The 27,491-nt window shown below is 43.0% G+C and overlaps 1 protein-coding gene across 2 annotated transcripts in view; it reads left to right on the top strand.

The window, feature by feature from the left end:
• The window catches only part of caska (calcium/calmodulin-dependent serine protein kinase a), a 176,918-nt gene that overhangs the window by 41,730 nt on the left and 107,697 nt on the right, over positions 1-27,491 (top strand). For both annotated transcript variants that reach the window (XM_083997044.1, XM_083997043.1), the window contains exon 2: positions 22,891-23,003. In XM_083997044.1, coding sequence (XP_083853170.1) covers positions 22,891-23,003 — 113 coding nt within the window. The remainder of the gene's footprint in view (positions 1-22,890; positions 23,004-27,491) is intronic.

The following is a 27,491-nucleotide window of genomic DNA, read 5'->3' as shown; positions in this document are numbered from 1 at the left end:
TAGATTTTATTGGTGCTTTATTATGCATGGATACATTTTACATCACTATGAATGTGTAAAAATCTGATTTGTGTTTCTATTTCTTCCTTATTAGGGTAAATATTCAAATTGTATTCAAATTTCTAATGTTTTAAAAAAATATGTTTTCATTAGCTCATTATATTTACACCTATAGCATCTTATTATATGTCCTGCGTCCACTAAAGGGCATTCCAACCAAATCTGGATATACTACGTAGTTCCGTTTGCGACACTCGTTCATTACAATCATTTAACTCCTGTCTCATGCTCTCTATTGCCGCAATAACGCCGTCAAATCTCGATGAGAATTCTGTTTTCATGGAGCCTATAGACCGAATCTCCTTGTTGTTTACATTCTACTTCTGGGTAGAAAACCAGCAAGTAATTTGAATGAGATCAATAGTAACGAACGAGAGTTTAGCTATATATATCATATTTTTCAGGCCCTATCACCGTTTAGACAAATCTGAAATGATTGAAGAAACATCACTATTTCTGTGTGTGTGTTTTGTGTTGCTATGTGTTGTATTTATTCAGTTTGGGGGAACAGGTAGCTAACCGTTAGCCCAGCTAATCTCGGATAACCATGACTAATTACAAAAATGTGCACACATAAATAGTAATGTTTGTCCAATCATTGGTTTTATAGACTTTACAAACATCAGATTAGTCTAAACGGTGATATAGTAACATGAAAAATTAGATAGATATAGCGAAACTCTCGTCCGTCACTATTGTTCTCATGCTGGTTTTCTACCCGGAAGTAGTTGTAAACAACAAGGCGATTTGTCCTATTTTTGACGAAAGTAGAGAAGTTACAGCAGAGTGATGTGAGACACATCTTCTCAGGTTTTCGCCATAACCGGAAGTCGATCATGAATTTTTAATTTAAAAAAACAAACACTGACTGAACACAAAGATGCAAAGACGCTGAAATGCTTCATCAGTGTTTTTTTTAGTTTTTTTTAACTTTCCTCTGGCTGCTGCTGCTTGTTGAAGAGGTGACGTCGGAACAGGACCCACAGCTGATTCTGCAAGTTTCCCATTCAGATTTATTGTAGAGGAATAAAAGGAGGCTGAGTTAATTAGCAGGAGTGGAGGAGAAAGGCTTAATGAAATGAGCAGCAGACAAGCTGAGGAAGTCTCTTTTTTTATTTTTTATTTAAGTGGATAAAGGGAAGGTTGTGGTCTGAGGCTGCAGCAGTTCATCTGTCTACGTCACACACACACACACACACACACACACACACACACACACACACACACTGACTGACACACTGTGGCTTTAAAACGCATCACATCTGTGTTTCCATGTGAAGAAGCAGCTGATCTGGGGTCAGAGGTCGATGTCGGTCCTCCTGACCTTCACCTCTGCAGCTCGGTCACGTTCACATGGAGCTGAACAGCATCTGGAAAAACATTCATCTTTTAATATGTCGCAGAAAAATATCCCTGGTAACATTTATTTCCCCCCCAAAAAAGAGTTTTAGGGTTTCCAAATGTCTCCGTCATGTAAAGTGATGTCGTTGTTTTTCGTCCAGGGCTCTGATTGGCTCACACAGCTCGATGCTTCCTGTTACATTGCTGTCTATAGGTCTGTTGTGGTCATGATAGAGTAGAGATGCATGATATACAGTATATCAGCTAAAATAGTAACATAATGTTGTTTTTTCAGATGTGCAATTTTAACATCTTACATCTGGAAAAGAAAACAAACAGAAGGTGCATTAGACGGAGAAGCAGAGAGTTTTTATTTGCTGATTTTGTGCAGCAGTGTGAAGCCAGTCAGCAGCAGGATTCAATCATGTGATCTCTCCCATAAAGGTGCGTTCACACCGGACCTTTTATTTTTGTCGCTGACGCTTGTATCGCTCCTTTGTTATCGCTCCTCTGTCGCTCAGCTGCAATCGCTCGTCAGTTTGGCACAGACTGGCCTTGTTGCTTTGATGGCGTCATGCCCACTGCCATGTCTCTCTGGATACCACCGGGATTACGGCAGCCAATCAGCGCTGAGCGACAAGCGACTGACGACCAGAGACTTGGGATTTCTCATCTCGAGCGAGGAGCGATTTTTCGTTCTGTCGCTGTCGCTCGGAGCCCCAGAGATTTTTTTTCAACTGAGCAATTTGCATTGACTTAATATGTAAACTTGTCGGCCAGCGACAAAAGTAAAAGGTCCGGTGTGAACGCACCTTAAGGAGTCTCGGCGGCGAACATAACACAATGTTGGCTCAGAGCAGAGAACCTGAGTGTTAATTCATCTAACGTCTCCACACTGAAGTTTTATTGGGAGTCTCTCTTGAATCCTTAAAGCAGAAGTAAGCGGAATGTTTGTGTTAACATAAGTCCTAAATAGTTATATCTATGGGTCTGTCAGTCACTCTGCTCTGCTGTAAGCCGAGGAGAAAACTTTCCTTGTATCCTACAACCTTTATCCAATGAGGAGAGAGAACGGCATAAAGGGGCGGTCCTCTCTGTGTGTGCAGCCAAGGGATGCGCGTGAATGTGGTGACGTTTATAGAAAATAAACAGGAGCTGTTGTTCCTATAAACGCTGTGTCCATCCATAGATGTCCTGGAGAGTAAGTAGAGTTTTACAGCATATTGTCAGAATATTGTAAGTGGAAAATTTAAAAAATATACCGGTATACAATTCTTTTTTTTCTTTTTTTTGTCCACATTTTTTGCAGATTTTCTATTTGGTACATAACTCGCTCCCTCGTGTTGTTCAGGCTTCAACTTACTCAGGTTGTGTTAAACTCTAGTGTACGATGTGTACGGAGAGGGAAGAATATTTAGTTTTTATGTCTGGTTATGAGTGAAAATGTCCTCACAGACGAAGTAATGGCGATGATGATGATGATGACGATGTGGAGCTCAGAGCAGAGTCTGTGTGGTCCAGAGGAGGAGGAGGAGGTTTTGGGGTCTTATCAGGACGTTTCCAGTTGGACCTGAACTCACCGGGGAGCTCAGTCAGGTTGTATATAATATGTCAGTGAGATGACATCATCGCTGTCCATCTCAGCCTCCTCCAATCAGCTCAGCTCCTCCGTCACCTCCGTCCCTCAGCATCATCAGTCCAAACTGTTGATATCTACAAAACCACCGTATGAAACCGTAGTGAAACCGTTACAGAGCATCAGTGTGAATGAACAGTTCCACATTAACATTCACCTGCTGCTGCTGCTGCTGCTGCTGCTGCTGCTGCTGCTTCAGTCGAGTCCTCACGTCTTCCTCTCTCTCCACAAAACTGTCTGAAATATTCAAATAAAACATTAACGCCGCCTTTGATCCTGCAGCCTCACGCTGACGACCCGTCCTGACTCTGACTCCGCCTCTGATCTCTACACATCTGATCTGACTCAGCCTCAAACACCTTCATCACCTTCATCACCTCCTCCTGCTTCTACATCTCACACCCTGACCTCCTCCTCTATTTGTCTGTCAGGGATTCTCCTGTCATTTCTGCTGCAGTGTGTGTGTGTGTGTGTGTGTGTGTGTGTGTGTGTGTGTGTGTGTGTGTGTGTGTGTATTTGCAGACTGCCAATGAGCATTGCAGGTGCTGGCATGTCCAGGCTTCTGCCTTAATCCCCATGGGAGCGTAAATAAGCTGGCGAGCTCTCTGCCTCCTCCTTACATAACCACTGTGCCAGAGAGAGAGAGGGAGAGAGGGAGGAAGAGAGGGAGAGAGGGGGATGACGGCATGGATGCAGAGACGGGAGGAGGCTGAGTGGACCGAAAAATGAGAGAATGGGGGATGAAAAAGGAGAAGAGGATGAGAGGATGATGAAGTGAAGGTCTATTCCTTGATTTTTGAGTTCTTCCTCGTTCGACTCTCTCACAGAGTCACTTTGCTGCAGCTTTGAAAAATTACCGTTTTTACGCTCTTTCTCTCTCTTTCCTTTCATCCCCCTCTTCTCTCTCTTCTCTTCTCCTGGTTTCCCATTTGCTGCTCTTCTTCTTCTTCTTCTTGTGTCTGTACAGTGAAGCTTCAGGGCAGACGCTGGGAAATATCAGACATTTAATTGAATTTGTGACACACGCACACTGAAGAACTGCGTTTGTCGAGATATTTGGAAGCTGCTGTCACATCTTCACACCCTGCTTTCTATTGTCTGAAATGGGAGCGTGTGTGTGTCAGTTTGATCAATTAAAAGACAATTTATCAGCATTCACTACAGTATAAAGGTAGATGTTTGTGTTAAAGCTCCATACAGTATAAAGGTAGATGTTTGTGTTAAAGCTCCATACAGTATAAAGGTAGATGTTTGTATTAAAGCTCCATACAGTATAAAGGTAGATGTTTGTATTAAAGCTCCATACAGTATAAAGGTAGATGTTTGTGTTAAAGCTCCATACAGTATAAAGGTAGATGTTTGTATTAAAGCTCCATACAGTATAAAGGTAGATGTCCATGTGTAGTGTGATTATAAAGCAGCTCTAGGTTCTATATTAATACTGTGAAAGTATCAAAGCCTCAGTCCACAGAGAAATGCACACAGCCTGTATTCAGAAACTGAGCCTTAAAACCAGCCGTCAGGACTTCCTGTCACTTTGTGATGTCACAACAAAGCCCCGCCCCCTCACCACCTGGACCCACCATCCCACAACTTGCTTGATTTTGGTTTCTCTGAGTGTTTTATTCTGAAATCTGCTCTATTGTTAATGGGATCACTTTAGAAAACAGTCAGCCAATCAAAAGAGAGACTCAGAGCCTCCTCCTCTCTTCTGATTGGCTGACACCGACCTGTTGTTACTAGAGCTCCAGAGAGAAGCTAATAGAGAGAGAGGAGATGGAAAACTACACTGAGATGGGTTATTTTTTTTAGATTTTTTTTATGAATCACTTCAAAATAAAAGGCAGCAGAAGTAAATACAGTTTAACATTTCCACTGTGTATCTGTGTGTGGACTAAGTGGACGACACATTAACACTCTGGACTCTTTAAACGAGGGAGCGAAGGTTTTCAGTTCAGCCCCGACAACTTATTATGAATCATTATCATTCTCCACATTCCTGCATTAAACACAGAGTCTATTGTTGTCCAGCCTCAGGCCGTCGCTCGCTCTGCCTCTCCGTCTCTTCTCTTTCTATCTCGTTCACTCGAGGGCAGATTGTGTTTTTTTTTTAACTGTTGTCGTCTATCTGATTTATTCATTTCCTAAACTGCAGACTCATGAATTCACACGGCTGCTGCACCATCACATCACAGCCTGTGTTTTTTTTGTCACTTTACAATAACTTATCTTTTATCTGAGGGTGTAAAGGCTGTGAAGCAGCGTCGCTGTCGGCAACCGAATCGATGTGTGTGAGTGTGTGTGAGACAAGACGACGGTCTGAGATTCTGAGATGTCTGTTTAACAATTCCCCCGTTGGGCTTCGGCCCGGCACGCCGCTCGCTTCCCCGGCGCTTTAAGGCAGCGTTGATCCGTCGGCCGGTCAGTTAATCAATCCCTCAGACCGAACGCCGTCCGGAGCGGAGCTGGGATGTCGGCTCGGGAGGAGTGGGCGGATGAAGAAGCGGCTGATGCAGTTTCTTAGTGACAGCCGGTTTGCTCCACAGTGATTTAATGAAGTGGGCTGAAACCAGCAGAACCTCAGTCATGTGTAAATCAAACGGCTGCATCACTGAGAGGAGCTCGTTGATGTTGGAGCTCGACTGGCGTAGCTTCGTTCAGAGAGACAGTCTGAACCACGGTCGGTGTTTCTGCTCCGTTTGTCTCCATCTGATCCGGTTGGTTCTGGTTTCACACCAAAGAACTGTTCATGACATATTGACGTCCTGTCCTCATCACCTACGTACGCTGCATCTCCTTACATTTGACACTGATTGATTTGTAAACGGCTTGGTATGATGTAGTCGAATGAACAACAGTAGTTATCCTGTTCAGGTCCAACATGGAGACTAGTTCCTGTTGGTGTTTTTGCTACATTGTAACTTTTTACCTCATCGGCCATTGGCTAGTGACCTCCAAAAATGTACTTGCCAAACATGTTTTTCGCCGGCCAAATTAAATGTGTGTTTCTCTTCTATAAAACACATTCTATATCTCAGAGGCGACGTCTTTCCACGTATACGGGCTTCCTTCACAGGAGAGACGCAACCTGAGGGAGCAGGTCTGTCAAGCTGTGCACCGCCGACATGCACAAAAAAAACAAGCACGGCGCATCGAATGCGTGCTCACAACCCAACATGACGCCGTAGCGGCACGCATCGCGCATGCCGAAAAGTTTTCATCGCCGGTGATCAACTGTTGCTATGTGGCAGAATTAGGCTTGTTCAACTGCTGCCGGCAGTTTTTTTTAGGCAATTTATAATTAGGGGGCTGATGAGCAATAAACCCCGACAAGAGACTAACTCTGTTGGTAGGACCAGATTTTGGGTCTTTGGTCTGAACCTTGGTCCAAGGAAACTTTAACATCTGTAAATCTGGTTTGGATCAAATGGAAAAGTCTGAAAGTCCGGACCAAACTAGGTCGGTGTGAACGCCTCCTTTCTATAAAACGTGGATCTGACTGTGGACGCAGCTTCGGTTTCCCTGCACCTCCATCTCACCGGTCTCTCTCTGGAGGCTCCACAGGAAACGTCGACATGTTAATGACATTCACTCGTTGTTGATTGACTTCAGTGTTTCCTTCAAATCACGTCATTAAAAGCTGCTATATTTAGATATTTAATTTAAAAGTTCAACCGCTGCAGCTGGTGGTGAGTGGTGACGTCCTGGTGGACAGAGATGGGGGGAAACCTGAGGGAGGGACTGAACCTTTAAATCAAATATCACAGCTCATGATAAAGAGATAAAGTAAGATAGGAATTACAACCTCATGCCAGGAAGCTTAGAATAAAACCAGACCAGATCTAGACCCATATTCTCTCATATTGTCACATCTCTCACCCTCAGGTTCAAGTCTCACAGCCTGAAACACTAAACCGAGACCGTCTGACTCTGGGTTTTATACAGAGACTGATGAGAAGTCAATCAGAGACTCGATGCAGCCGCTTCCTTCTGTTCTGTTGATTTATTATCTACTCATCTACTTCCTGTCTTCTCCACACGTCCATATGTGATCTATATCTCTTCCTCTTTCTGTCTCTTCCTCTATAGTCTGACTTCTTAATAGGACTAGTTGTTATAGATCCCAAAGTATAAAGAACCAGTATATACAGAGCAGGGGCGGAGTGGCCATCGGGAGGACCGGGAGATTTCCCGGTCGGCCGGCGGCCAATAAACTCAAGTGAGCCGGCCGCAAGCTGCCCTGCCCTGTGTGATGCTCACGAGTTAAAAGTAACTTTAACCGCACGCTACCCTGATAATCTCCGTGCTCTACCTCTACGCCTGTTAGCAGAAGTCCAACCATTATTTGTACCCCTTCATGTCTCTCTACCTCTCACTCATGGTTGCGGTAGTGAATCAGACTCCTATCAATCCAGCCTACTAAATGGTTTTTGTTTAGCCTCCTATCTTTATCTAATTATTTTTGTTCAATGTTACAGAACTTTCATGACCACAAAATATAAAATAACCAGCAATTTAATTTGTTTGTTTGTTCTTAAAGTAATGTAGAATGGTGCAAAGCCTCATGGGAAATGCGTCAGCCTATCACTGTGAAAGTTATCATTGAACTAGCAGCTACGGCTAAAAACAGATCGACTCACGGAAGCTACCCAGCAAACCTTATCAGTCCTGCCTGTGTGTTACGTTATCTATTATATTAATTTAACATGACAACACAGTCCGTGCTTTACTGTAAGTGGGCGTCGGTACGCGGACCGCGGTACCGCTACGAGCCGGAACCTCTCACATCACAGCAGCAGCTGCTCTGTCTCCTCCACGGGCACCGAAGCATGTTGGTGAGTAGGACACCCGAAACGAAACCGTGGCGTTTGCAGCGCGCTGTCAGTAAAATCAATTTGCAGTAAACATGACTGGATGTAATGTTATGGTCAGTGTTAAGTAGGCTAAATCTGCTTGGGAGGCACTAATTGCAGCTCTTTCACATTCTGTCATTTCTTTCTTTTCTTTTCTTTTTTAGCTAGATAAAAGTAACAATGTGTTAAAATGCACCAGAATATGGGAAATGGTGTAGCCAGTAGTTGGGCCGATGGTGGGCCGGTGCGGTCAGAATTTTCCCGGTAGATTTTGGTGCCCCACTCCGCCCCTGATACAGAGCCACAACTACTTCCTGTTCTGTTAAAGGGGTAGTTCAACACTTTGGCAAATTTGCCTATCACCGTAATGCCTATAGTCATAGCAGTAGGTTTGTTACCTTTAATTGTCGGTGCAAGCTGTTTTTAGAACGGCGGAGCAGAGCCGTGAGCTGCTCAGAGCTACGCTACGGAGGCTCATGGGATTTCTTGTTTTCCCTCATCAAACTCATCAAATACACAATCCAACAACTCCACAACGCTCTGGTGGACAAGTTGTGACCTGCACATTCACCACGCTATGAGATAATCATGAATAATAATCCAACATTACGACACATGAAGCAAATACTCGGAACTACTTTGCGCTTTTGAAATCCCTCCGCCCAGCAGCCGTGTCTGGAATGTAGTTCCGGCTGCATTTACCTCTAAAACAACTCTGTGTATTTGATGAGTTTGATGAGGGAAAGGTGAAAGTGCCGTGTGCTGTGTAGAGCTCGCTCCGCTGATCTAAAAATAGCTTGCACCGACAACTAAAGGTAACAAACCTACTGCTATGACTGTAGGGATTATGGCAATAGGCGAATTTGCCAAAATGTTGAACTATCCCTTTAAACCTGAACCCTAACTCGCAGTGCGGAGTCACAGGGATTTTTTTTTATTTTTGTATCAGCTGCAGCTGTGATGTAAACATGACACCTGGGTGAACACATTGATTTTTCACTCTCACACTGTAAACACACCTGTCACCTGCTCCGCTCAGTGAAACGTTCTGTTACTGAAGCAACAAGCTGAGGATCAGTGTGTGTCTGTGTGTGTGTGTGTGTGTGTGTGTGTGTGAGTTGTGTTAAACTAGACAAGCATCTTACACTGCAAAAACTCAAATATCTTACCAAGAATATTTGTCTTATTTCTAGTCAAAACAAATCTCATTATACTTAAAATAAGACTCATCACCTAAAAATTAACTTATTTTTAGATCATTTTTCACTTCTTTCAAGCATATTTTCACTTGAAATAAGTAGAAAAATCTGATAGTGGAGCAAGTTTTTCTTTCTTATTACAAGCACAAAAAACTTGCTCCACTATCAGATTTTTCTACTTATTTCAAGTGAAAATTACAAGTGAAACAAGTGAAAATGAACTAAAAACAAGTTAATTTTTAAGTTTAGAGTCTTATTTAAAGTGGAATGAGATTAGTTTTGACTAGAAATGAAACAAATATTCTTGGAAAGATTTGAGGTTTTTGCAGTGTATTTTTAAGCTGGTTTCGTCCTGTGTTTTCTCACTTCCTGTTGATTTTCCTCACATTACTCTCTCTCTCTGTGTGTTTTCTGTCTCTGATCTTTGCGTGCGCTGCAGATGAGTGAGTTGTTGTTTGTGCTGATACTTGGACGTCGTCTTGACGCCGATCACTTGACTGCAGCAGCAGAAACACCAGAGGTGTCGGTCTAATCTAATAACTGGGAGAACGTGACTGTCACGTCTGCTGACACAGCTCAGAGTTTCCACCCGTCACACTCCTGACTGACACACACACACACACACACACACACACGTACGTGCAGCAGCAGCGGCGGCGGCGGCCATGGCTCGGCTCGGCCCCGTCAGCCTCTGGTCTGAGGGTGAATGATGCTCTGCACTTGTGCGTCTCGTAAAAAAAGCCGGTGACATTTACGGAATGAGACGCGGCGTGATTGATGCAGTGTGAAGCCGCCAGCAAATCAGCCTTTTACTGCAGCAACACACACACACACACACACACACAAAGATGCAGATAGATGGCGTGCAATATAGGGCACCCTATCTTTTTGATGTTGCAGTAAATTCCCCCGTTGGTTACCATGACGTCGTCGAGTGCAGCAAATGCTTCTCTCTCTGGACTTTTTCCCACAGGGTCATTTATAGCAGCAACAGATTAAAGTCCCAGGTTAGGACAACACCTCCACACAGGGCAAGGGTCAGGAAGTGTGTGTGTGTGTGTGTGTGTGTGTGTGTGTGTGTGTGTGTGTGTGTGTGTGTGTGTGTGTGTGTGTGTGTGTGTGTGTGTGTGTGTGTGTGTGTGTGTGTGTGTGTGTGTGTGTGTGTGTGTGTGTGTTGATTAATTAAGCAGAATGACTTAAAAAGGTCACAGGTATTTACTGGACTGCACCGGTTTGCCTCGGCATCCTGCTCAGCGGGAGGAGAGAGGGAGAAGACGGAGCAGAGACTCAGGAACAACAGCGGTCTTCTTGTTATCGTGACCGAGGCCGACAGCAAATTACTGCACAAGTGGCTTCATCACAGTCAGTTAATTATAGAGGCCAGCAGCAGCAGCAGCAGCAGCAGCAGCAGCAGCAGCAGCAGCAGCAGCAGCAGCAGAGCTCAGCGCTGACCGTCCTGTGTCAAACTACACTCAATATGAAATACATCTTATATCAGGGATGCTGCGATTACTTGTTTAATAATTAAACGGACTCGGTTCGATAAGGTTGTTGCATTTATCACTTGTTTCCGTTCTGCTTTCACGCAGCCGTTTCTGTAGCGCACCAAATAACAGCTAACATGGGAGTAGCGTGTTAAATTAGCTGTTTTATTTCATATACGCCACACGCCACCGTATGTAGCTAGTTGACTATCATTCATGGAACCACGGTTACCTCCATAATTGTTCTGTTTTGTTTGTTTTTTTACTTATAAAATAGTCGTGGCTCAGCGAGTTGTTTAATATGAGCATCAGCTCAGGCAGCGAGGCCGAGAGCATTTCACTCTCACAGTGAGAAAATGAAAGGAAAATGGCACCAGGCTTTACACGCCAAAGGTAAATGCACGAATAGGTATAGGAATAGGTATTTAAACGTTAGCGTGTCATTTGCAATAAAAAAAAATGATTAAAATAAACTTAAACTTAACATTTGGTATAGATGACAATTAATGACCTTAACATTTCAAACATTTCCCCTGGGGGATTAATAATTGGTCCTATATTAATAGATACTTAAAATATTTTGTGTATAAACTTGGTAATGTAATAATATTTAAATATATTTGATTTAACACAGTAATCGTAGCAAGAAAATCTTTAATTGTGACATCCCTACTTTATATAAAACATCAATAACGGTGCTCACACTCAGAATGATAATCCACATTATAAATATTATACTGTTATCTCTGCAGTTCTTTTATCGACCACTAGGGCACAAATCAATCACCATAGACTCTTATGTTTTAATCACATGGAGCGTGACGATGAGATAATCAACTCCTAATTATAACAATGACATTTTAAAAGATTTAAAATCATATAACTGATCAGCACTTCCTGTTTTTGATAAATATAAATGCAGCTGCACAGCAGGTAGAAGCAGCAGGGTGCTGTGACCTTGAACATTGGGGAAAAAACAATCTTTAATGTAATTACAGGACAATAATAAGATAATACATCATAATTCAGTTTGAAGTCGACTTCACCTTAATGAGATCAACACGTTTCTGAGTCACCTTGGTCGACCCCGCAACGCCGTAACTCACTACAGGAGAGAGAGAAGTCATGTTAAAGCTGTTTATATACACAGCTCTGGAAGAAAGGAAGAGACCACTCAAAATTAACTCCTCTACATGTTTGGCAGCAGAGACACTGATTAGCTGATCACCTGAACCAAATAATATTTAATGAACATTATAAAAGCCACTGCTGCGATTAAAAATTGGGTTGTTGATTTCTGAACTCTTCTTAAGTTAAAAATTGAGTGTTGTGTCGTATAAAAATGACGATAAACATGTTTTCTTTGCATTTTACCAGGTTTGAAATCATATTTTTGCTTTTTTTTTTGTCATTTTGACCAGTTGCCAATAAACAAATGCTCTCAATGACAATATTTTTTATTCCAAATTTGGGAAAGTGTTGTCAGTAGTTAATAGAATAAAACAAAAATGTTCATTTTACTCAAACACAAACCTATACCTGTAAATAGTAAAAAACAAGAGAAACTGGTCATTTTGAAGGGGTCTCTGAATTTTTCCAGAGCTGTAGGCTGTATTTTTATGTATCGTGATAAGAGTTTGGATTCAGTCCTGGGGGGAGGTGAGGGAGATGGGAGAGGGGAGAGGAGAGGGGGGAGAGGGGGGTTGAATAAACTGGAAAGTGCCAGAGTCCAAACTGGGTTAGAGAAGAATAGAGGAGGATTCACTGGCTGTCACTTCCTTTCTCTTCCTGTCCATGTCTTTCTTCTCCCTCTCTCTCTCTCTCTCTCTTCCTGTTATTTCAGCGATGGCTGGGGGGGGGGTGAGGAGGTGGGGATGGGGGGTAGAGGGGTAGAGGGGTAGAGGAGGGGTAGAGGAGGGGGGGGGGCTAAAGTGCAGGAATCATCAGAACAGCCCCGTGTGCAGCTGACTTCTATTCAGAGCCATAATGGCCGCCGCTGTGTGCAGCTGAGGCCCATTCACAGCCTCCTCCTTCTCCTCCTTCACGTACAGTTGATTTCTTCCAGTTCCGCCACTCGAGCCGTCTGACGTTCAAAGCCCGATGCCCCCCCATCCTCCCCCCTCTCCCCCTTCCTCCCCTCATCATCTCTCTCCCTCTCTCTCTCTCTCTCTCCTGACAGATTTCTAAAGTTAATCTTTCCAGCAGCGCTGTGAGCCTGATGTGTGCAGGAGATTGTGCCTCTTAAAGCTTTTTTTTTTCTTAAAGCTCAGGCTGCTGTGAATAAGCCTCTCATCTGCTCCAGAGTACCTCTCTCTCTCTCTCTCTCTGCTCAACACACACACACACACATGCACACACACCGCACACACACTCTTGTTTAATGAGGTTGAAATGAACAAAAAAAGAAGTCATAATAGGTTTGAGCGCTATCACGGTGAAAAGGTATAGAGCCGTACTTAGAAATCCCGAGAGTCTCTAACCATCCACAGCAGCACACTGGAGTAATGTGGTGTATTACAGTTTAATGTAACGATGCGGTCATGATATATTCAATTATTAAAGATATTAAACACAGGAAAGCAGGAAAACGACTTTAATCATCGATCAATTACAGTCAATTAATCAATAAAGTGACTAATTCAGCTTGAAATAAGTGTGAACCGGTGGAAACAGGAAGTAGATCGTTGATTAGTTGCACTTAATACACGACAAACAAGGTTGTTAACGCTCTAATTGATGATCAGTGTTGTATTGATCACCGATCGACTGGCAGCAGACAGGAAGTGACAACAAAAACCTCAGGATTTTCAAACTAAAAGTCTCTCAGTCTTAGTTTAGAGTCGTGCGAACGAACGCCACGATTAAAAACAGAGAAGAGACGAGACTCGTAAACAGCTGAGATGCTGAAACACCAGTGCCTTTATTATAACGAGTGTGATTAGTTTAATGGCCGCCGCCTAATGGAGTTATTGATAAGAGACGAGACGATAAAACTTTATTGATCCCACACCTTGTTACTGCAGCAAAAGGAAACAAAGAAAAACAAACAGAAACACAAAGTAGAAACATAAATAAATCCACCATAATGAAAAAAACCTGTACATTGTATTAACAAATTGTTATATTTACATAAATAAGACAAAAAAGAAGTTCATCCTCACTAAATATCATGATAATTGTCTGATATTTTAAATAATATCAGTATATTTCCTGTTTTATTGCAGATTTTTTAAATATTGAACGTGCATTTAGACATTTTATCTCAGATTTTTCACTTCTTCTTGCTGATAAAATCATACGTGGTGATATTTGATCTGCACGATGTCGATGTTGAAGATGCTGTCTACTCCTCCTCCTCCTCCTCGGGGGGCCTCTTGTTCGTCTGTGCACCACGCAGCCTTGAGCAGCTCCTGACATTTGCGACGCTGCGATGGCGAGGACAGAGGTGAAGTGACTGGACTGTAGCGAGGAGGGAGATAAGAAGGAGGAGGAGGAGGAAGAAGAGCTGCTGCATTACTAATGAGCGCCTCCATGACCTCCTCTTCCAACACAGTTTTAGGTCGGAGGAGGAGGGAGTTCCTCGTTCTCCGACCGACTTCACTCTCCTGTGATCTGCTGCTGGAGACAGAAAACTGATCGTCCTCCTCTCTGTCTTCTTTCATTTGTCTCCACTGGCCGAGCTCAGGAAGTTAAAGGGATAGTTCAACATTTTGGCAAATTGGCCCATTGCCATAATCGCTATAGTCATAGCAGTAGGTTCGTTACCTTTAATTGTCGGTGCAAGCTATTTTTAGAACGGCGGAGCAGAGCCGTGAGCTGCTCAGAGCTACGCTACGGAGGCTCATGGGATTTCTTGGTTTCCCTCATCAAACTCATCAAATACACAATCCAACAACTCCACAACGCTCTGGTGGACAAGTAGTCCAGTAATTTTAGGCCAAAAAAGGGGTCAACGTTAAACAAATTGCAACAGAAGCAAACTCAACTGATTTTGTATCCTCAACATGTCCTGAGTGAGGGAAAAAAAGCCCCGAAGAATCCCATTAGGGGAAAGTTTTGAAAAACACCCAAACATATCCCATTTATACGCATATAAAAATTTTTTTTCACATGAATAGGGTAAAATTTTTAACCTTTAGATATCTCCATGAAAATGACTGAGTTGATTACTTACATTAAGACAAACAAAAAATGTATTACAAGTTTTTTGAAATTCTTTGTTAACATGAGCAAATTTGCATACATCTGCATACATTTGCATAAATTGCACCGTTTTGACGGCACATGTATATATGAAGTTGCTGTGGTGGTACCGGCATGAAAATTGGAATGAGTTGACTCCATTGGTCAACCAACACGAAACCACTTTAAATTTCAAGATGACTGCAATTTTTCATGACAGCCACATCCTTAGTAGAGCAGGTATGACATGCTCCGTCTCTATTAATGCTCATGGGCCTAAATTGGTTCCATTCCTTAAGCTTTTTAACTGTAATATTAACAAGATTGAACAAGACATTTTCACCTGCTCTACCCAATGTTTAGATCAGGTGCTGTATGTATGCAAATTAGCCATACGTAATTGGATTATGCACTGTTGGCTCATGTCATACCTGCTCTACTAAGGATGTGGCTGTCTTGAAAAATCAACCAAAACCCGGCCATAGCAGCGTATTTCAGTTTGTGCGAATCAGGGGATTTTACAGTCATCTTGAAATTTAAAGTGGTCAACTTGTCGGTTGACCGATGGAGTCAACTCACTCCAATTTTCATGCCGGTATCACCACAGCAACTTCATATATACATGTGCCGTTAAAACGGTGCGATTTATGCAAATTTATGCAGATTTATGCAAATTTGCTCATGTTAACAAAGAATTTCAAAAAACTTGTAATACATTTTTTGTTTGTCTTAATGTAAGTAATCAACTCAGTAATTTTCATGGAGATATCTAAAGGTTAAAAATTTTACCCTACTCATGTGAAAAATTTTTTTTATATGCGTATAAATGGGATATGTTTGGGTGTTTTTCAAAACTTTCCCCTAGTGGGATTCTTCGGGGCTTTTTTTCCCTCAATCAGGACATGCTGAGGATACAAAATCAGTTGAGTTTGCTTCTGTTGCAATTTGTTTAACCTTTTCTCATAAAATGACTGGACTAAAGTTGTGACCTGCACATTCACCACGCTATGAGATAATAACACAACGTTACCAGACAGAGTTGTTTTAGAGGGAAATTCATGCAAAACCGCTGGTGCGCGTGACCGTAGGGGGCAGTTTTTTGGCAAGCAGTCTCTGCATTTGCCTCGAAAACAACTCCGTCTCGTATATTTGTGTTTTCTTGCCTTCGGGCCTCCAAAATGTGAGAATTGACAAAGAAATCAGTCATTTTCAGGCTCCTGAGGTTGAAATCCATGTGGTTTTACGAGCAGTTCCCTCAGTTTTCTTCCAATTATGTCATAAGTTCTTGAATTTGCATAATACCACCCCAACCTGTGAGTACAGGTACAGGTAGAAGGGTGCGTGGCCTGGTGAGCAGTGGCTCATTTGCATTTAAAGGGACAGGCACTGAAACCAGCCGTTCTGAACAGAGAGAGCTGTGATGTTTGATCCTTGGGGGATTTAGACGGAAGCATGTCACAGACACATCTTTAAGACGCCTGGGAACTATTTTAATTTGTGGTAAAGGGACAAAGTATGTCTCCTTTAAAGTCTGTAAAGTAACAACAACCACTGGTTTCACTGAAGGAGGAGGAGGCGGCCATGTTTGTTTGCAGCCTGATCGGCCAATCACTTATCAATGGCTGAGTCAGTGAACTGATGCAGGAACAGATGGATTCGACAGGTTCATGTGGAATTTACCACTTCACTGTGTGTGTGTGTGTTAGTCTGTGTGTGTGTGTGTGTGTGTTAGAGTGTGTATGTGTGTCGGGTTAATTGCATCCTGTGAAATAAATGCCTATCATGTGACGGTGAACTGAGGAAACTGAGGAATGTCTCTGCTCATTAGTCTGATGACCCAGTGTGGCCTGTGTGTGGTTATGTGTGTGTGTGTGTAATGGTGTGTGTGTGTGTGTGTGTGTGTGTGTGTGTGTGTGTGTGTGTGTGTGTGTGTGTGTGTGTGTGTGTGTGTGTGTGTGTGTGAGGGCTACACACACACACACACACAGAGCAGACAGACACTGTACAATCCCCCTGGTCAAAGCGACAGTTTACTCAGCAGCTCTGCCCATGGTGTTTATTTCAGTCTGTAGTTTGATCTATGTTTATACCCTCTGTGTGTGTGTGTTTGTTTGTGTGTGTGTGCGTGCGTGCGTGCATATGTGTGTGTGTGTGTGTCTCCTGCATGTTTGGGCAGCGTGCCGTCCTACCTCACCCTTCTGACGCTAAGCAGCTTTAGCTTGATCACCATCTGCTCTACCAGTCTGTGTTGGTGCACAAAGACGCCTCATGCACACACACTCACACGCACACACACACACACATAAACACACACACATAAACACACACACACACACACACACACACACACACACACACACACACACACACACACACACACACACACACACACACACACACACTGTGGAGCAGCAGCATGGTTGGTGTTGCGCTGCGTTTTTGTTTCTCTGTGAAATCGCTGCTTTCTCTTCAGCTCTGACTGTAATGTGCTGTGGGACGTACGACTGCAGCAGGTTGTGTTTGTGCATCTTTATCGCAGGTTTTAGTGTGTGTTTGTGTGTGTGTGTGTGTGTGTGTGTGTGTGTGTGTGTGCAGTAGTAGTTAAAAGGTGCCCCGCTGCTGAACCCGGCTGACTGCGGTGTTTCCCCCAGTTCACCCATAGGACACGAGCGAGAGCATGAAAGAGATGAAACGCAGCAGAAACACAGAGTAACGGAGCTGTGACTTAATCCTGTTTATACACTCCACTTCACACGCTGTGGAAACCATGACCTGTGTGTGAGTGTGCGTGTGTGTGCGACCAGTCAGATTTGATTCCTGACGATTAGGTCACTTCAGATAAACACAAGTAAAGTGCATTCTGGGAACTTTAATTCTTCCCACATTCAACTAATGAGCTGTTGCAGTTGTTTCCTTGGATATAAAATATTAAAAACACACACATACTGCAAAGTTGTTGTCGTTAGTTTTAATGAATGGATGGTGGGTCCAGGTGGTGAGGGGGCGGGGCTATGTTGTGACATCACAAAGTGACAGGAAGTCCTGACGGCTGGTTTTAAGGCTCAGTTTCTGAATACAGGCTGTGTGCATTTCTCTGTGGACTGAGGCTTTGATACTTTCACAGTATTAATATAGAACCTAGAGCTGCTTTATAATCACACTACACATGGACATCTACCTTTATACTGTATGGAGCTTTAACACAAACATCTACCTTTATACTGTATGGAGCTTTAACACAAACATCTACCTTTATACTGTATGGAGCTTTAACACAAACATCTACCTTTATACTGTATGGAGCTTTAACACAAACATCTACCTTTATACTGTATGGAGCTTTAACACAAACATCTACCTTTATACTGTATGGAGCTTTAACACAAACATCTACCTTTATACTGTATGGAGCTTTAATACAAACATCTACCTTTATACTGTATGGAGCTTTAACACAAACATCTACCTTTATACTGTATGGAGCTTTAACACAAACATCTACCTTTATACTGTATGGAGCTTTAATACAAACATCTACCTTTATACTGTATGGAGCTTTAACACAAACATCTACCTTTATACTGTATGGAGCTTTAACACAAACATCTACCTTTATACTGTATGGAGCTTTAATACAAACATCTACCTTTATACCGTATGGAGCTTTAACACAAACATCTACCTTTATACTGTATGGAGCTTTAACACAAACATCTACTTTTATTCTGAAGGAGCTTTAACACAAACATCCACTTTTATTCTGAAGGATCTTTAACACAAACATCTACTTTTATTCTGAAGGATCTTTAACACAAGCATCTGCTTTTATTCTGAAGGAGCTTTATTACAACATCTGTTTTATTCTGAAGGAGCCTTAACACAAACATCTACTTTTATTCTGAAGGAGCTTTCATACAAACATCTACTTTTATTCTGAAGGAGCTTTAACACAAACATCTACCTTTATACTGTATGGAGCTTTAACACAAACATCTACTTTTATTCTGAAGGAGCTTTGATACAAACATCTACTTTTATTCTGAAGGAGCTTTGATACAAACGTCTACTTTTATTCTGAAGGAGCTTTGATACAAACATCTACTTTTATTCTGAAGGAGCTTTATTACAACATCTGTTTTATTCCGAAGGAGCCTTAACACAAACTTCTACTTTTATTCTGAAGGAGCTTTGATACAAACGTCTATGACATCATGATATTAGTGAGTATGAGCCGACGCCCCAGTGACCTGATGTATCCGTGTTGGTCCCGGTTCTCCAGAGTGTTTCCGTCTCGGTGGCGTGTTGGTGTCGGAGTTATTCAACGCTCCTCTGCTCTGATACTTTGACGACTGATCATCTCTGGGCCTTAATAATCCAGATCCTTAAAGCTCGTCATTACCGTCCACAAATAACTTAATGAGGGCTAAACGCAGCGTCTGCGAACATTAATCTGTCACATCACGGTGTGAGCGGAGCGCTGTATGGGCTCCGTCCGTCAGGGTGTTTCCCTTCCAGGAAGCAGCAGGTGGAGGAGGAAGAGGAGGAGGAGGAGGATTATGTGTCTGCTGCTGCTGCTGCTGCTGCTGCCTCTGTTTCTATTCTTACACAACAACCACTGCTCCATTTGTCTGCACCTCCTCCTTCCTCCCCCTCTGTGCTGTTAAACCTCATCCTCCCAACACCTTTAACTTTCTCACGCACACACAGCTACTCCCCTGGTGTGTGTGTGTGCAGGTCAGTTCAAGCCCATTACCCCGGTGTAGTGTAGTGCAGTGTAGAGTAGAGAGGTTTTATTTAGGAGGGATCTTCCTGCTGCAATGCTCCCAACGTCTTGTTAATTCTCACCCGAGGCCCCCGAGTGCTGCACCTCTGAGTCTCCCACTGATGCTCTAGTCTCTCTTCACAGGAGGAGGAGAGGAGAGGAGAGGAGAGGAGGTGTGTGTGTGTGTGTGAGTCAGAGAGTGTGTGAGGTCTCAGGCAGCAGCAGCATGTGGCCGGCTGATGTTCAGGACCAGAAGCAGCTGTGTGATGTCAATTGAGCTGCTGCTGGTTCAACATCAGTATCAAGGAGGAGGAGAAATGTCGCATTTTGTCACGTTACAACCACAAACTTAAAGGGTAAAGGGACATTGTGTAACTTCTCCTGTTATTTATTCACGAAAATCGATTATTTGGTTCTTCAGTCCGTTTTTCATTAATCAGTAACCCCCCCCATCAACAAAGTGAAGTGTTCCTTTCAGCTCTGAATGAGCCGTTCATATCATTCATATCTCCATGGAGCGGGTAAGCTCGGTGCTGCTGCCATGTGGTGTCGCCATGTTTTTACGTTCAGTGGCAGCGTGATGGTAGGAAACCACAGAAACTCAGCGGAACATCCTGGATCTGAGTGGAGCTTCTGGAGCATCAACTGTCCTTAGTGGAGGGAATGGTTGAAGGTTCATCGATGAACTATTGGTTTAAGGGTCATGGGGTTTAGATACCACTTTTGCAATGCGTGATAGATACGGTCGGTCACTGTGGACATTTCAGCGCTCAGCAGAGCAGAACAAAACAGAACAGATGTTTCTATTGCACTGTAGCATGACAGATTGTCAGAGGCCTCTGTTAGCCTGTTCAGACCTGGTACCAACGTTTGTCTCGGAAGGACTGTCGCCTTAAAGGGACATTGTGTTACTTCTACTGTTATCTATTCAGGAAAATCGATTATTTTGTTCAAAAGTCTGTTTTTCATTAACCAGTAATCCCCCCCATCAACAAAGTGAAGTGTTCCTTTCAGCTCTGAATGAGCCGTTCATATCATTCATATCTCCATGGAGCGGGTAAGCTCGGTGCTGCTGCCATGTGGTGTCGCCATGTTTCTACGTTCAGTGGCAGCGTGACGGTAGGAAACCACGGAAACGCAGCGGAGACACCGGAGCTGTCGGCTCAGGTGGAGGTGGCGTCTGTGAACAGTCACCGCGGTAACGCAGTGAGGAGGAATGGAGCGTTACACTGATGCTGCATTCACCTGCAGTCGGGCAGACGGCCGTCGCTAACAAACCAGATGTCATTTTAGTCACAGAAGTCCAGAGAAAGCTGGTAAAACAATACGACATCGCCATGACAACATATTGTCACGTGTATTGTTTTGCCTCGTGCTGACGGACCACTTGTTTACATAGAGGCTTGTTTATGCCGTTACGTGCAGCGGCTGCCGTCCGTCTGCCGTCCGCCCAATTTCACGTGAATGCAGCATGAAAAATACGATTGAGTTGCTTGTGATGTACAACCGCAACGCTAGATGGGAGGAATTCCTACATATTATGCCTTTTAATGGGGAACTGCCTTTTTTTTTTTACAATCTGGACCTTATTTCTAGCATAAAATCCGATCATTTCCTCACCAGATAACTTTGGTGTCATTACGAGTCGTTGTGATGAAATGAGCTCCAGCCGAGAGCCGCGTATATCCGTATAATGGAGTCTACAGGGCAGCAGAATGCAGCCTCTAAATAACACATTATCTGCAGAGAAACTCCTTCATTTCACCAATATTTAGTTCTGATAGGCTAGTGCTATTCCCCTCTGAGTCCGGGGTTAGCTGTTATCAACATCCGGGGTCTGTGGGTTGACCTACTGACCTCTGACCTGGATGATGTCATCTCCGAGATTCTTTACAAATGAAAATCTGAAAAGCGTGACTTCATATGTATTCACACTTTGTTACAGTTACAGCTGCAGGTCTTCTGGGGTTTGTCTCTAGCAGCTTTGCACATCTACAGCTGCAGTTTGTGCTCATTCTTCTCTGCAGAGAGGCTCCGGTTGAGTCAGATGGGATGGAGAAGCGTCTGTGAGCAGCAGTTTTCAAGTCTTTACCACAGATTCTCAGGAGGATTCAGGTCTAATTTAGCTCCTTATGTCGAAGGTTCGATCCCCGGCTCCTGCAGTCTGAAAGATCTGAGCCCTGACTCACCTCTGATGGCTCCACCAGTGTGTGTGTGTGTGTGTGTGTGTGTGTGTGTGTGTGTGTGTGTGTGTGTGTGTGTGTGAGTAATATAACTGTATGAATGAAGTGCAGCCACTTCCACATTGTTACTCATTGGTGTGTCTGTGGTTTTGTTATCGCGGTGATGTGATGTGATCGTATCAAGATGAATGATTTCAGACTAAACAAAAACTAAATGAGTCATTAAAGGTTTAGTTATAGATTTTAGTGCAGAGTTTGGGTCATAATGTGTGTGTGTGTGTGTGTTTGTGTGTGTGTGTGTGTGTGTGTGTGTGTGTGTGTGTGTAGAGGAGACACGACCGGAAACCAGCGTCAAACTGTGAACGTTGAGGTTTTGTGGTCTGAGCCTTCAGCCTTCATCATAACGATGATGTTTCCTCACTTGTTTTCCCCAGAGTCAGATCTGAGCTGAGTGATGAGACCAGAAACTAAAACCAAATTGTTTTTTTTGTACCAGCATGCACCTTTTCCTTTGTCTTTTTCATTTTTTTTTTAAAATACTTGAAAGACTGAATCATGTTTTTGGAGCCATCTGATCCCTGAGCAGCAACTGTAATAAACACAGCTTCACTCTAAAAGCTAAAACACACGACATTACAGATGAACACAGTCGAAAATGAGATGGCACATCTCAAGGGGCTATCCTGTAAAATAAAGTCAATAAAATAAAGTCAACACATCACAAAACATGACAAAATAACTCGTGAAACTTTATATACATTCACACAAGTTAATCTGGTAACACTTAATAATAAGTACACACTATTAAGCATTAGTTAAGCATTGAATTCATCATTTATAACACATGAATACGCATTAGTATGTAGTTTATAAACGGTTAAAAATGTTTTACTCCTCATTGATAAGCACTAACTGTATTTATAAACTACATACTAATGTGTATTCATGTGTTATATGAAGAATTCAGTATTTATTAATGCTTAACTAATGCTTAATAGTGAGTACTTATTATATTATATTATAAAGTGTTACTGTTAATCTTATAATGTGATATTTTGGGGGAGCTGGACCAGCAAAATGACCTGCTGACTAAATAAAATGAATAAATAAATGCATTTTGTCGAACCTCTGTTACATTTCCAGGCCGTGTGTGTTAACTGTGTGTGTGTTTGTGTGTCTCCCGTGTGCAGGGGTCCCTTCAGCGTGGTGCGGAGATGCATCAACAGGGAGACGGGGCAGCAGTTCGCTGTCAAGATCGTGGACGTGGCCCAGTTCACCTCCAGTCCCGGACTCAGCACCGAGGGTAGGAAGGAAAACTCACCTAACTCTAATAACCCCGTCCTGTCTCTCTCTCTGCTCCTCAACATGAATGTGTTAGATAATTAATCTCCAGCAGCTCGTTAGTCGTCCCACTGTGTTGAAGCTCGGAGCAGAGGTCAGACGTGTTTTTATGTTGTTGTTTCACATCCACACCTCCTTAAAAGATTCTCTTTTATTCTCACTCGGGAGTTTCCCAGTCACAGTCTTGTTCTTGTTCTGTCGTCTCCACTGAAGCAGCTAATTATGAAGTCACGCCTCAGTGTGGCTGTTCAGGACCAGAAGTTTTGTATTTAAGTCAAATTCACGGCTGACACTGAAACTACAGAAGAAGCTTCAGGATTTAAAAGCTCCGTGACTTACTTTTCTTCTGTGTTTTATCTGCTTTAATACAAATGTCTACCTTTATTTTGAAGGAGCTTTAGTACAAACATCTACCTTAATATTGTATGGAGCTTAATTATTCATTAATAATCTAAGATATTGATACTTTTACTGACATTGTGCTCACAGCTTTATATTTTTCTTCACTGCCGACCTGAACAATCCAAATAAAAACAAAATATTATACAATAATATAGGATAATATACTAATAATGACATCATAACAAGCAGCAGTGTGGCAGATTAAGTTTATAAATAGGTGAAGGTGTGATATGAGGATACACAGGTGCGATGAGTTAGGACAGATCTGTACATTAATTAAAAGGATAGTTCAACATTTTGGCAAATTGGCCCATTGCCATAATCCCTATAGTCATAGCAGTAGGTTCGTTACCTTTAATTGTCGGTGCAAGCTATTTTTAGAACGGCGGAGCAGAGCCGTGAGCTGCTCAGAGCTACGCTACGGAGGCTCATTATGGGATTTCTTGGTTTCCCTCATCAAACTCATCAAATACACAATCCAACAACTCCACAACGCTCTGGTGGACAAGTTGTGACCTGCACATTCACCACACTATGAGATAATAACACAACGTTACCAGACAGAGTTGTTTTAGAGGGAAATGCAGAGACTGCTTGATGAAAAACTGTCCCTGAAGGCAACGCGCATCAGCGGTTTTGCATGAATTTCCCTCTAAAACAACTCTGTCTGATAATGTTGTGTTATTATCTCATAGCGTGGTGAATGTGCAGGTCACAACTTGTCCACCAGAGCGTTTTGGAGTTGTTGGATTGTGTATTTGATGAGTTTGATGAGGGAAACGTTCTAAAAACAGCTTGCACCGACAATTAAAGGAAACAAACCTACTGCTATGACTATAGGGATTATGATAATGGGCCAATTTGCCAAAAATGTTGAACTATCCCTTTAAGCAGCACTGCATCTGCATTATCAGCTTTATATAAATATACCTACAGAGTTTAATTACACCTGTGCCTCGTGTGGCTAATCCAGAGAAAGTCTGCTGGGTTTCATCCAGAGGAGGAGGGGGAGGGAGGGAGAGAACAAGAGAGGAGGGAGATTGAATTAAAGATATAGTTGAGGGCGATAAGACTGAAGCTACTGGATGAACAGAGGAGGATGGAGAGAGGGTGGAGAGGAGGGCAGGTTCACCACAGTCCACACACACACACACACACACACACACACACACACACACACACACACACACACACACACACACACACACACACACACACACACACACACACACACACACAGTCCACACACACACACCCAGCAGGTATTTTTAGACAGAAATCGTACCCACAATGCCTCAGTGTTTCTGCCCCGGCGTTGTTCACGTGTCACTGCTCCGTGTGCAGAGTTGTGACTGTTGAAACACAGAGAGAACAGGAGGCAGCGGCCCGAGACAGACTGATGTTCACTTTATGGAGCATCACAGCGTAGCGGCCGTACTATGGTGGTGGTGAGCGGAGAGGCGGCTGCACTACGGTGGCCCCACGGACGTAATTTTAGGGGGGGACGCAGGGGACATGTCCCCCCCACTTTTTCAAAACGCCGTTTTTGTCCCCCGCTGTTTTTACCGTCCACAAACAATGTTACACTGTATTAACACTAGCACCGCCATTGCACACTATATACCTATAACCGCCATGAGTCGTTCATTGGACGAACTGTAATAAAGCGTTAATTAGAGCTGTATAGGTGTTACATTTGTCGTAGTCTTTTAACAGCTACTCTGGGCCATGAAGTAGGCTGCACCCCGCAGCCTCCGTGAGGCAGGGGGGCCCCCGCCTGTAAAGCCAGGTTTCCACCGTATAAACAACCTTTTTTTTCTCTCTCTCTCTTTTATGGCAACATCCATAGTCCTTAGTGATCTTTGTTTGATATGTCAGGTGGAGCTGCTGCCCATCATACCGACGCAGGATTGCCCCCCCGCGTGCGCTCACGTCGGCGCTTTACATGAAGAGCACAGCGACTCTGTTTTTACACTAGTTTGCTCCTAAATACTGGCTTTATAAAACGAATTTCGTTTTCTTTTGATATCATATTGATATTACCCCCCTGAATGTAGGCTACACCTCTTCTACAACCAGTCTGTCCAGTCTGGAAAATAATTTCTGCACCGTGCGTGTGTGAAGTGTGGACGTGAGTGTGCATCTGCGCAGCCTGCGCACGTGTACACACAGAGATACACATTAACACGCACGCACGCACACACACACACAATCACACACACACACACACACACACACACAGAGAGAGAGGGGGAGAGAGAGCGCATAAGCCCAATAATGCCGGCGCAAATCGGTGAATTCTCTGGTCGTCCAATGAACGAACGTGGCGGTTATAGGTAAAAATGAGAAAACATGATCGATATTTTTTAACATAGTCACAGCCATAGTCATTGTTCAGTCATTGTTTTATGGTATCTGTGCATCCCTAGTAGAAAACTAAAAGAACTGCTAGAAAACTGTAAGAAACTGAAAGAGTTTGGGTTTTATTAAAAATATGTCCCCCCCACTTCTAAAATCAAAATTTCGTCCATGGGTGGCCCGGAGAGCTCAACTCAACTCTACTCAGCTCAGGGAGAAACACACACTGCACATTCAACACACAGAAAGAAACAAAACCAGGAAACAGCTTGAACATATGAGCTGCAAATACTCAAACACTGTTGTTTGTATAACACTATTTTGGCAAATTGGCCCATTGCCATAATCTCTATAGTCATAGCAGTAGGTTCTTTACCTTTAATTGTCGGTGCAAGCTATTTTTAGAACGGCGGAGCAGAGCCGTGAGCTGCTCAGAGCTACGCTACGGAGGCTCATGGGATTTCCTGGTTTCCCTCATCAAACTCATCAAATACACAATCCAACAACTCCACAACGCTCTGGTGGACAAGTTGTGACCTGCACATTCACCACGCTATGAGATAATAACACAACATTACCAGACAGAGTTGTTTTAGAGGGAAATTCATGCAAAACCACTGATGCGCGTTGCCTTCAGGGACAGTTTTTCATCAAGCAGTCTCTGCATTTCCCTCTAAAACAACTCTGTCTGGTAACGTTGTGTTATTATCTCATAGCGTGGTGAATGTGCAGGTCACAACTTGTCCACCAGAGCGTTGTGGAGTTGTTGGATTGTGTATTTGATGAGTTTGATGAGGGAAACCAAGAAATCCCATGAGCCTCTGTAGCGTAGCTCTGAGCAGCTCGCGGCTCTGCTGACCCGGAAAGCAACAATGCGGAAGCCGCGGTAAGTCCGAATTTTGATTTAATTTAATTGTAAAGCGAATTTTAAAATTTAAATGATGGTCAAAAGGACGAACAATTTTAAAATTAGTCCGGAGACCATTAATGAACATTGAAAAAACGATAGATTCTTGAACAAAAACGAATATAATCGTGCACACGCTGCAGTTGGGAGTATGGATGGTATGAAATGAACTGATCATAGGTGACCTGATATCTGAGGTAAACATTGATTATGACTGGAAATTGCCCTTTAATTACAGCTGTAAAACTAAATGATCAATCCGCCCTAAGTGATCCTTTAACTCACTGCAGCAGCTCTGGATGGATGTCAGTACAGATTAAAGCTCACAGGTCACAGGTCTGTGCAGATGGATACTGTGACCCATACAGTTGTTACGTTTTGTTGCTAGGCGACACCTAGTGGCCATTGTGGTTATTACAGGATGGAAAAGAGTTTAGGGGAGAAGTGGAGGTCGATCAAAAACAGGAATGATGTCAGAGAGCTTCGAGAGTTTGATTCCCATCGCATAATTATCATCATATTGTAACCATGGCAACAAGCATCATCTAATGAGGAAGATTGATTGACCAGATTTAATTGACACCGGCGCCGTAAACGCTTTCTGTTTATCCGTACGATTTGATTTTTTTCATTGATTCTTGTGGAATAAAAGAAGTCAAGACTGAATGAACACAGATAGCGGCCCTGATGGTGACACGGGGGATCGGTGTTCGATTCCCAAGTGACAACAGAGATCATCTGAAAAAGTTGAGGAAATACTTTTTAATTAAAGGTTCTTCTTTT

Source organism: Trachurus trachurus (genome assembly GCF_905171665.1).
Source record: "Trachurus trachurus genome assembly, chromosome: 21".
NCBI lineage: Eukaryota > Metazoa > Chordata > Actinopteri > Carangiformes > Carangidae > Trachurus > Trachurus trachurus.
Note: the sequence above shows the minus strand (reverse complement) of the source record. Positions and strands in the feature narration are given on the sequence as shown.